General features: G+C 36.3%; 1 protein-coding gene across 1 annotated transcript; it reads right to left on the bottom strand.

The window, feature by feature from the left end:
• Window positions 1-436: 436 nt before the first annotated feature.
• LOC128206223 (60S ribosomal protein L19-like) lies at window positions 437-9,789 on the bottom strand. The gene is made up of 6 exons (XM_052908549.1): window positions 9,650-9,789; window positions 5,262-5,368; window positions 4,804-4,926; window positions 2,690-2,810; window positions 772-882; window positions 437-603 (listed from the first exon to the last, which is right to left on the bottom strand). The coding sequence occupies exons 1-6, from the start codon at window positions 9,652-9,654 to the stop codon at window positions 483-485; spliced, it is 588 nt and encodes a 195-aa protein (XP_052764509.1). The 5' UTR covers window positions 9,655-9,789; the 3' UTR covers window positions 437-482.
• Window positions 9,790-11,937: the final 2,148 nt, after the last annotated feature.

Here is an 11,937-nt window from a genome sequence, read left to right on the forward strand (position 1 = left end):
TGAAGCACAGCAGCATCAGTAGCTACAGATGAAAATAATCTAGGTGTGACCGCAGTTTATGGATTTGACACAAATCTTTTACAAGACAGATTACAGAGAGCTCTTCTATGTAGCTATTCCATTTAGAAGATGGGGGAAAATTTTCTATCTGCCATGTCAACAGTTATATTGTATGGGAGTTCTTTACTAGCAGAACATAAGCATCTGTGCATGCAAGAAATCCTACTAAAATGGTTAAAAATATATTCGATAACAATTGTTCTCTGACTTCATAATAATCATTCGCCAAATTAACTTTGTATGACAATCTATTACACCAATCAAGTTTTATTTGAAATATTTGCTTACAGTAGCCTTTTAAATTTTGTAAAGCTCAGTAAAGTCCATCTACAAAGATGCTTTTTTCGCTTGTATCTATAAGCAGCACAACATTAACTCTCTTTCGGATCCCATTTAATAACGCACAAATACAGAACAATAGTTTATTTTTTGGAGTCATCATCAGCATATGACTTGATGAGGTCTGCTCGTTTCTGTGCAATCCTCTCTTCGCGGCGTTTGCGGGCTTCTTTGACCTTGGTTCTCCTGGCGTCAGCGAGGTCACTGAAGTTGAAAGATAGGTGAAATGAAAACTATTCACAATGTATCTATCACTGAAAGTGATTAGCTATCACTGAAAGCAATAAGTACTCTTGCATTCTTTAAACTTTTTCTTGTAATTGAACTATTGACCAAGAAAAGAGAATCTTTACAAGAAGCACAATAAAGTACCTGAGCTGCTTGGAGCGGGCCTTTTCAGCTTTCCTCTTGTGAATGTGCTCCATGAGTACACGCTTGTTCTTGAAGCCATTACCCTTGGACTTCAGGTACAGCTCATGGTACCTGCAAAAATCAAAATCTTTAGTTTCATACCATCAAAAAGTTTCACACACATCAATGATTGGGTTAAATTATATTCAGCTAACATAACTGTAACACAAAATGGATTTTTGTTCAGATCCTTCAAGCAATTATTTTTTACTTGAATTAATCAAAATTCACACAAGTCTCCAAGCTGAATCAACCCTTGGCTTGAAGAAGATTCTATATATGACATACCGGTATACCAATGATTAGGGCTTGTTCAGGAAAATCTTACAATAATATGAATTAGAATATGTACATGTTATATTCAGACTTGAATAAGAAAATCTCACTGTTGATGACTGATACCATTGTATGATTTCACAAAAATATTTACAAATATTTGAAAATTACAGTTTTATAGGGAAAGGGAGATAAATACAGACACTATTGCATTCATAATTGCAAAAATAAACTCCTTTTTAATTATCCTAGATTGATACAGGTTTATAGGGAAAGGGAGATAAATAATACAGATTTTGGAGACATTGCTTTAATAATCACAAAAATAAACTCCTTTTTAATTAACCCTGACTGATAAGGCACTTAAAACAGCCTGTGTAAACCTCAAACATCATTGAACAGTTTCGGGAAATAAATACGTGAAAGACTTATCGACTTTCATATCTTAAGAAGCTAACATGCTTCCAAAAGCCATATTTTTCAAACACAATATACTTTAAGTCTGATGTTTGATATACATGAGTCAAGTACATGTAACTGCTTTTACAACAACATGTTATATTTGATCAGAACACTTAACCAGTTGCCCATTCAGAAAGCTTAACCCTTTCAATGTTTCAATATACATATATATTTACAAATAGTAGTGCATCCCAAGCAGATGTGTTACTTGACCAGAAGACACAACCCGTTATAACCCAACTGCACCCAAAGCAGACACCAAACCTCACCACCCAAGCGCCATGTTGTCAGGATTATTTGGACAATTGAATGAAATATGCATCACCCGAAATAGAAGCAGATTTGTTATTGACATTGGATGTCTTTGAGGCAGTTTTAAGACTATGACCACTCAAAGTCTGAAAACAGTAGGTACAGTTTTAAATCATGTTCAGAAGATGACTGATATTTGCAGAAAAAAAATGTATCCTCTAAGCAGCAGGGAATAAGTAAAAATGAAAATGAAATTTTAATGATGAATATGAGTTATGACCATGACCTTTGACTCTATGGCCTCAAAATCCATAGGGGTCATCAACTGTACAACCCCAACCTAAATGTCAAGTTTGAGGGCCAAGGGTGCATGCATTGTCGAGTTATCTGTGACCTTGACCTTTGACCCAATTAACCCTAAAATCAATAAGGGTCATCTACTGGTCAGGCCCAGCCTCCATGTCAAAGGTCTAGGCATTGTTTGAGATATTACTCAGACAAGCTTTAAAATCCTTTTACCATTAAAGGTGTCCCGATGACCCCTAAAATCAATAGGGGTCTTCTACTGGTCAGGCCCAACCTTCATGTCAAGTTTGATGACCATACGTCAAGGAATTGTTATCACTTAGACAAGCTTTGGTCTACCGACAGACGGACCGACCAACATATACAAAGCAATAAACCCCTCTTCTTCGAAGGGGGGCATAATAACTGAACTATTATTAAAGCTAGAGTTTTATGCCTGCTAAGCATGTCTGTATGGTCTCTATCAACATGTGTACCAAGTACCATATTAATATAGTCACTATTTTTCACACTCAGCAGACTTCTAGGCTAGGACAACACTAAACTTTTTTCATGAAATAATCCTAAGTGGGTAGGTACGTACAGATGCTTGTCGATTTTCTTAGCCTCCCTGTAGCGCTTCAAGAGTCGGCGGAGAACCCTCATCCTTCTCATCCAGATCACCTTCTGTGGCATACGGGCATTGGCTGTACCCTTCCTCTTACCTGAACACGTAAGATAAATACTATAGTTAACTTAGGTATAGTTGGAATAAACAAGAGCATAGTTATTAAATCCTAAGTAAAGACCCTACCTTGGCCAGTGAAACATCTCATTTAAACATCTAATTATGTACCAAGTTTCTTTGATTACCACAAACAGTATCTTAAGGAAAGGCAAACATTTTTAAGTATTGCACTAAGCCTTGTACAAAATGGGCACAAGCTCAAAATGTAACAACTAGTACAAATTCCATCGGGCTTGTATAACTCCTTTCAAGTGCTTGTTGACATTTTGTAAATGAAACTAGCAGTTCTATTAAAAAAAATAGAATTAATCATTTTGTAACCTTAACATTACAATCGATAGAAATGTGATCAGCACTATTCCTCACAAGTATTTGGTAATTTTCGTTACAATTTCCGAGTCACTCTGGTCAACAAAATGTTTTGTAGGCAATATTACTATTGTCTGTACGGGTTCCTCTAACATTGTACATTGAGTATTGTTTCATTAATACTAGGGCTGCCACGATATACCGGTATATCGCGGTACGAGGCAAAAAAAAATCGTACCGCGGTACATTAGCGTACCGGTTTTTTCCATTAAAATTCAATTTTCAAAGTTTATCAGTCTTTTCATAATTGTTTACATCTTTCTAGTCCAAAGTTAAAGACTGAAATGATACAGAAGTTTTGAACTCCGTGATGGTTTTATTGTTGTGTTTGGTTCATTTGTTTTTAGTAAGATATGTTCTAGTCAACATATGATATCATCATATCTATGAATTGTTTAAGCACTTTGCTGTTTTGAATAAAATGTTCCAATTCGAAACTAGAACTGTAAGCCATAGGCTAACGAATACCCCCCACCCCTCCATGTCTAGGTTGTTTGCCCTGGAGTTAGGCCGGACAAAGCTAATTTTGCCTACAAGGGGAGATAACTCCAGTCAGGGTCATGTGACCTGTACCAAATTCACAGAGGCGAAAGTTTACAACATGGCCATTAATTTCTGAAAGTTTGATAAAGATTTGTTGAATAATAACAAAGATGAATCCCGGACAGGGCTTATTTTGCCTACTTTAACACATCAAGGGGAGATAACTCCGATCAGGGTCATGTGACCTGTACCAAATTCACAGAGGCGAAAGTTTACAACATGGCCATTAATTTCTGAAAGTTTGATAAAGATTTGTTGAATAATAACAAAGATGAATCCCGGACAGGGCTTATTTTGCCTACTTTAACACATCAAGGGGAGATAACTCTGGTCAGGGTCATGTGACCCGTACCAATTTCACAGAGGCCCAAGTTTACATCATGGCCATTAATATCTGAAAGTTTGAAAAAGATTTGTTCAATAACGACAAAGATGAATCCCGGACAAAAAAAAAACGGACGGACAGACAGACAGACAACCCGATTCCAGTATACCCCCCCCAAACTTTGTTTTGGGGGGTATAACAATATTACTAATACACAAAAATATCGCGGTACGTATCGCGATACGCTGCTCTTGTATCGCGATATACCGCGATTCGGTCTTGGCGTATCGTGACAGCCCTAATTAATACCATGAGAGTACCAGTGGCATTGCTGTTTTTTTTTCCAGTAAAATGTCAAAGTTATTTTCCTAGTGCTTAACCAGGGATAGAATAAGTGTCAAGAGAGTGTTCTAGATAAGGGGTACAAGGTCTTCATGGCTGGCTTTTGAAAATGACAAACTGTTTTGGTCGGTGATTGATTTCCAATTTTACTGAGGGTTCGGATAATATCAGACTTGACACAATAAAAACCCAAGAAACTTCTAAAAATTTGAGGAATTAAATTTTGCACAAAATAAAAAATCTGCCTCAGGAAATCGGACAAAATATTTTGAACACAAGCTCATAAAAATTCTGATAAAACTACTTCAAATAGAACCACAACAATTAAAGTTCTCCTCTTTCCAAATTTTACCCATGCAGCATTCAAATATTCATTCATGATTATAAATACCATATCCCATATGGCGTCCCTTCCTTCGGGCGATCATGTTTTTGCGCACTCTTGCTCGTGAGTGGACCGCCATCGGCTTCCGGATGATGAGACCATCCTTGATAAGCTTTCGGATGTTCTGTCCTGTAATAATATTTGAAATTATAAATTTATTAGAGGGAACACTTTGTAAGATTTTTTGGTGGTCTGATTAAAATATTTACCGGTACCAAATTAAACGTTGTACAAGATGTATCACTATGCTACAGATACTGGTTAAAACATTATAATTTTGGTAATGTACATGTACATGGGGGGGGGGGGTGTACATGTACATTCTTACTTGTCTATCAAAAAATGCATTTTATATTGCAGGGCTTATGTCAAGCACAAAACTTTACTTGTTCACCAAAAGGTCCAATTATGTATCATGGTTTTTGCTAATCAAATCTTAAATTAAAAGTGAAACATAAACTCACTGGAGTTGGCATTAGCAATCTCGTTTGTCTCATTGGGATCCAACCAAACTTTGTTTTTGCCACACTTCAGTACGTTGGCAGCTAGCCGTTTCTGCAACCTCAGAGTGCTAAAATAAAACAGGTAAGAAAATTAAAAACACCACCAAATGATACCAGAGTTCTTAAGTTATAGCCCAAGTACTTATCGTTAAAAGATTTGCAAGCAGACACTGTTATCAAGAATATTACAATACATAAACTTTGTTTTCAATAAACAGGCTAGCTAAAAGGTACAAAAATAAAAAGTGTGCTAGCTCAGTGATCAAGTTTGGCATTCCGATCTTTCATGGCTGTCTAGTAGAAATGAATCCAGGGTTTCCGCCAGGCCTTTATGACTTGTCGGGCCCGACATGATGCTGGCAAGGCTAATTACCGACACGTGTTAATTATGCCCACATGCTTTAATCCGCGCAGCAACAATCCTTATAAAAACAATCATCAGTTTTGACAATACAGTTTTGTTGCGATTGCAACGGTTGACTGACAGCCAAAAGGCGTGTTGGGGACTATTACGGCATTTGTATCAGCCATTCAGGATTGACGACAGCATGAAGGCATGTCGGTGAGGATCGACGGTGCAATTAACCAAACTCCTTCTATTCTTTATCAAAATGAGAATGTGTGAAACACACCACTGTCGTAATTGCGACCTTCATCCCTATAATTACCTATGAATGCAAAGTAAACAATAAGTGTTAATTGATTTTGGTAACATAAATTATGTGTCGTTTTATTTTGTTTATTGATCCCGAGTCCGTTTGTTAATTGTCCTTTTGTTTACCAATTATTAAATTTTAATTGAGAACCATGTTAAGATATCTGTGTTAACAAGTGTTATATGCTATGTCGTCGTATATAATTGAGTCGCGTTCCCGTCTTTAGTTTTGTGTAAAGTTATATTTTGTGTTTCTTATTATTAAACTTTGATTATTTTATCGTTCTTTTAATTTATTTCGAAAAAAAGATAAATAAATCTAATAATACTCATTACATTCCCATTTAGTTATTATTTAGCCGACTCGGCTTGAAAATTATTAGCTGTTGCAGCTTTTAATACACCCACAAGCAGTCGCTTTGCTCCGGGCTCTTATGTGTTCCAGCATGCAGACAGCGTGTTTTACACATTTTTCTCTATGACGTCAACGGTGTCATAACAAAGCTTCTTTATTTAATAATAATCCTACAAGAAATGGCAAGTGGTTTAAGTAATGCTCAACCTCGGGTTAAAGAACACTCGAGTTAGACCCACTTTCTCTTTCCCTCCGCAAACTCTCTCAAAACTTTTATTTTTTTGCCTACCCAATTTCCGCAGGTTATGGATTTTCAGCCATTGGTATCTTATTAGTCGACCGAAGAATAACTATCGCAACATTCCTTGAAGTAGTTAACTCTGAGAAACTTGATAAGAATCTCTGTTTAAACTAATTTTGTTTGAATAACAGTCAAAATCCCATACGATGGCTACAGTAAATAGCTGTTTTTCCTCTGCCTTTTTCATTTGTTTTTCAAATCCAATTCCAAGAAAATATTTAGTTACGCATTTCAGAACATGATTTTTGCTCTTGTTGACAATAGCGATTGTATCATGACCAGTGCTCCAACCAGAATTTGAAAAGGGCAAGCTACACGAGTCGTGTAGGGGTGATTTGGGTTGGTTGTGGGAGGGGTCCACCCCTGTCACAAGGGGGGCTTTTGGGGGTCTTCACCAAGAATTTGTTTTGCTTTAATACTCGATTTAAAACATTTCCCATGATTTTCAGACTTAAACAAAATGGGGGGGGGGGGGGGGTCTCAAATAATATAATATAAATTAAAAAAATTCTTTTTGTCTGTGGTAGTATGATTGTACTTGTCTGGAGTCTTCATTAGTGCAATGTCACATATTTCTCATAAAAATCATGTAAAATTAAGAAAAAAAACAAAGACCATTAAACATTAGAAGCAATCAAATAAATAAATACACAAAAAAAAAAATATGTAGGGACAAATCTTAGTTTGGTACGATCAGCATTGGGTACGAATGTTACATTCAGCCTGGCTGTTATTCAATTGTCTTTGGTAAAATAATGTTTAATATGGTGACGTTTTAACATAGATGACAATAAAAACCACTGCCCTTGCTTAAAAAAATCACTTATAAAACATAAAACACATAATTGATTGATGACATAACTTCAAAATTTGTTCTGACAAAATAGATGAAAGGGCAAATTTTAAGCAGTCAATGGGGGCATGGAGACACCTAGCAGGAACACTATTATTGTAAGTATTATGTAATTTGTCTCAATTATGACAGCGGCTGCCGATCTTTCATAATGATTTCAATAGTAAAAAGGGCACTAACGGGATAATTGGCGCTGATAGAGCATTTGTGAAAAGGGCACTACTCAACAGGGGGGCAGGGCGGTAAAAAAGTGGGCACGGGCGCTGCGCCATTGAAAAGCTAGCTGGAGCACTGATGACTTAAAAATGCCATTTTATTTAAATAATAGTATAAATATTGATAAATGCAGAACACATGAAAAGACTATTACTAATTAAAGATTTTCAAAAAATCGTAACTGGGGTCAAACACACAAAGTTCAAAGCACATGGTTGAAGGCATTCTTGCACCGTTTTCTGTGGAATATTCCCAAAAATACCAACAGTTAATGACCAAAATATCATATATATATATACATATATTGAACTGATCATGGGCATAACATCCAGGTCCATGGTTTGGACTTGCATCAAAATGTTGGCAATTATCGCAATGTTTATTATTAACAAGCCAATACACTACTTATTTTGGGTTTTCACACATATACTCAACACTGTTAAGTAACTTTATGCGACTTAATGTACACAAGGATTAAGGCACCAACATTAACACTTTCTGGTAAACGTGTGCACATGGCATTAAAAACTCAATAATGCTGTTTAATGAAAGTAGTAAAAATTACTGCCTGCACGCACATATTCAGTAGATATATACATGTTTTTTCTATTCAATGTACAAGTTGTACGGATGAAAGAACATTTGGTAGTATTCAAGTCTGCATGTTTTTATAGTCAGTATCCAAATTAAACGTATCAACTTTGAAAAAGCTTCAGATATCAAGGCAAACAGTATATTATCTATAATCAACAGAACTTTTGATTTCATGGATAAGTACACTTTCATGAAGTTGTATACAGCTATGGTCCGACCCCATCTTGAGTTTGCGAATGTGGTTTGGCACCCATATATGAGAAAAGATATTGAAAGTTTAGAAAGACTACAAAAGAGGGCTACAAAATTGATTCCATCTCTAAAAGATATGTCATATGAAGAAAGGCTCAAGCAGTTAAAATTACCCACTCTTGCTCATAGAAGAATGTGTGGAGACGCTATACAGCCTTTTAAGATTGTAAAAGGTATCGATGATTGTGACTTTGAAAGATTCTTTTGCTACGCTTCATCAACAAGAGGGCATAACTTAAAGCTTGAAAAACCCAGATTTAGGACCACTTTCTGCCAGCACCAGTTTTCTCGTCGTGTTATACAAGTGTGGAATGACTTGCCTCAACATGTGATAGATGCTGAAGATGTAGACTCATTTAAAGTAAGGTTGGACCGCCACTGGCAAGGAGACATGCTGTACCAGTTTTGAGACCTGTATCAAAGTTGTCTATGGACAGCTGTAATTTAATCATATATACTCATAACTGTTACCAACAACCTTTACACGATAAGATTTTATGAGCTCCGAAGATAGATCGTGACGAAACAAGTTTAGACGAAGAGGGGTTTAAAAAGGGCACAAGTCCTTATACAGAACCCAAAATCATCCTACAGGTATCCTACAGGTACAGGTATCACAAATGCAGACCCGCAGTGGCACATACTTTTGAAGTGACAGGGTTCTCAATAAGCTTCGACTGAACCGTATTAATTAGTTCAGTAACCAACCATTTCTCAAATGTTCGAAGCAGCCAAATTGCCATTTGAAACTTCCGTCATGGCTCCTTGCGTCATAACATGGTCCACAAATTGTTTAGAACATAAATAACAAAGAGTAACGGTAGGTTTTATTTGCTTATGTTATAAATTTTTAATTATGATCTACGTGTCAGCGAACATACAATCATTGTTTACGCTCATTGCAATAAATGCCGTGCGTAGTGCACCTCGGTACAACCATCGTTTGTGCTTGCCCGTTGTAGCCGTCGCATAAGTGGAAAATTAGTCGTTTTAAACTTGAATGAACACGAATTTGAAAAGACAATCGGGTGCAATACGTGTTCTTTCATATGGGACATGTAAATATGGCGTCTGGTAATCTTTAAATAGTGTTCAAAAGCCTAAATTGAGACCCAAACTTTACCTCATGGCTGCAAAATTTCACAACGTGATAAAAGAGGAAGTAAGCCGATTTACTCCGCGCAAAGTATCATTGCGCGCAGTGATATTTTACAATATTTTCATTTAAGCAATATTTTACTCAGTGCTTTATCCCCTATTGTAATGCTTTAAATGTTTTCATCACATAAGAACCAATAACTGTATTACTTATCAACAAAATAAGGCCATACACATCATAATATATTTAGAACTATTTTGTTTTATTTTAACCTTAAGAAAAAATGGCAACAGTATTTAATTTGAACGTGAATTATTTCCCCTAGTGCAGTTTTTCTGTTGGAGCAAGTCTTATTGAAAAAACTGGGAACAAGCAATGGATAATGATATGACCAGTGTCTTTTCACTTCATGTAGAGAAAATGTATGGACTTGAACCTTTTATGTAGGTATAAAAGATACCACTTCAAACCCCGGAATTGCCAACTAGCACGCTGATTTTATACGTATTGAATTCCGGTGAAAGCAAGTATTTTCACCCGGGCCCCCCAATCCATTAAGACCCCGACCGGTCATTATTCTTTAGAGAATAAGTGGCCCCTAGTGAAATAATGAAAACTCCTTGGTCATAGTTTACCATTTTCAGTAATTTACAACAACATGATTATAGCTGATTATCGCAAGAGTAGCAACAGCAGTAGTATTTGAAGTAGAATTACAATAAAATGTAAGTCATCATCATGGTAGTGGAAGTGGTAGTAGTAGCAGTAAGTAGTACCATCTGTATAACTAACACATGTTCGTTGAACTTATATAAATTTATTTTGCACTCATTCGGGCTTTGCTAATTGGCATACTATCAACCAAGTAAACATATCAGAGTGTTGCATTCTTAATCTTAATATATCTAAGGGACACAATTCTTTATATACTACAGCATATTTCTCTATTGTAGTTATTCATACTGAATACTATGTTTCATATATAGCTATGCCTGTAGTATTGTATTTCACTTGATGCTTGGGTATGAATGAATAAACATGTAACTCCATTTGAGATCTTATGAATCTAACCCATTCCGCAGGTTGTTGTAAGAACTAAACCAACAACGCAACATGGTGTCAGAAGTTGGTGAACTGATTCATATGGATTAAATTGAAATTAAATGGAATAATTAAATTGTAATTGTGAAGCTCATTCTAACAAAATGGCAAGCTTTAACAATATGCAAGGACAAACACCCAAAATGGACTGGGACAGCAGAGATTTGTCACAGTCATTCAAGTCGTTCAAGTCACATTCCGACTTTATGTTTAAGGGTCCTCTAAAGGAACAATCACAAGAAGTGAAGTGTAATTACCTAATGCTGTGGGTTGGAGAAAAAGGTCGTTCCATTTTTAGCACTTGGAGACCAACAGACGATCAACAAAAAGATCTTACATACTTCTACAACCAGTTCGAGAACTATTGTAAACCAAAATCAAACCGTATATATTCAAGATACATTTTCAAAATGAAAATACAAAAAGATGGCGAATCGTTTGAACAGTTTGTTACGGACTTGAGATTACTCATCAAAGAATGTGATTATCCAGAGGACATTCTTGATGACACGATCCGGGATCACATTGTATTTGGCGTTCGATCTGTGAAACTCCGCGAAAAGTTCATAAGCGAAGGGAACGGTTTAACGTTACAGAAATCTTTGGACATTGCTAGAACGTATGAACTTACAAAATCACACATTCAACAAATGGACAACAATAAAAGTGTAAATGCCGTTACACCAAGGACATATCACCACCCAGAGGCAAAGAGGAATCCAAAACAAAGGTCGAGAGGCAAACTGAAGTATGCTAACGCTGGCACGAAGAAGGCTATGTGTTCAAACTGTGGATCAAAACACGAGACCAAGGACATATGCCCAGCAAGAGGGAAAGACTGTAACTACTGTGGGAAAAGAAATCACTTTGTTAGTGTATGCTACAAAAAGCAAAAGGAACAGAACAAATCACGAGTGCATGAGGTAAATGATTTTTCTTCCTCAGATCTAAGTGACAACTGTGATGGTTATTTTGTTAATACTGTTACTCATGACAAACACAAAAATCAAGCTTTTGTCAATATTTCAGTTGGTAACAACAGCACACAATTCAAATTCAAGATTGATTCTGGTGCACAAGTTAATATCATACCATACCACATGTACAAATCACTTGGTAGCAAAATTCAGTTGAAACACACAAACAGCAAATTGACAGCTTACAATGGCACATCACTCAAAGTACACGGTGTAGTTAGTCTTCAATGCTTG

Source organism: Mya arenaria, chromosome 10 (assembly GCF_026914265.1).
Source record: "Mya arenaria isolate MELC-2E11 chromosome 10, ASM2691426v1".
Taxonomy (NCBI): Eukaryota; Metazoa; Mollusca; class Bivalvia; order Myida; family Myidae; genus Mya; species Mya arenaria.

Excerpts from the sequence above, each read along its gene's own strand:
- LOC128206223 (XM_052908549.1), bottom strand. Across the intron at positions 883-2,689 it reads AAGAAAATCGACAAGCATCT|GTACCATGAGCTGTACCTGA; the intron begins GTACGTACCTAC and ends TGATTTTTGCAG. Across the intron at positions 604-771 it reads GCCCGCTCCAAGCAGCTCAG|TGACCTCGCTGACGCCAGGA; the intron begins GTACTTTATTGT and ends TTTCAACTTCAG.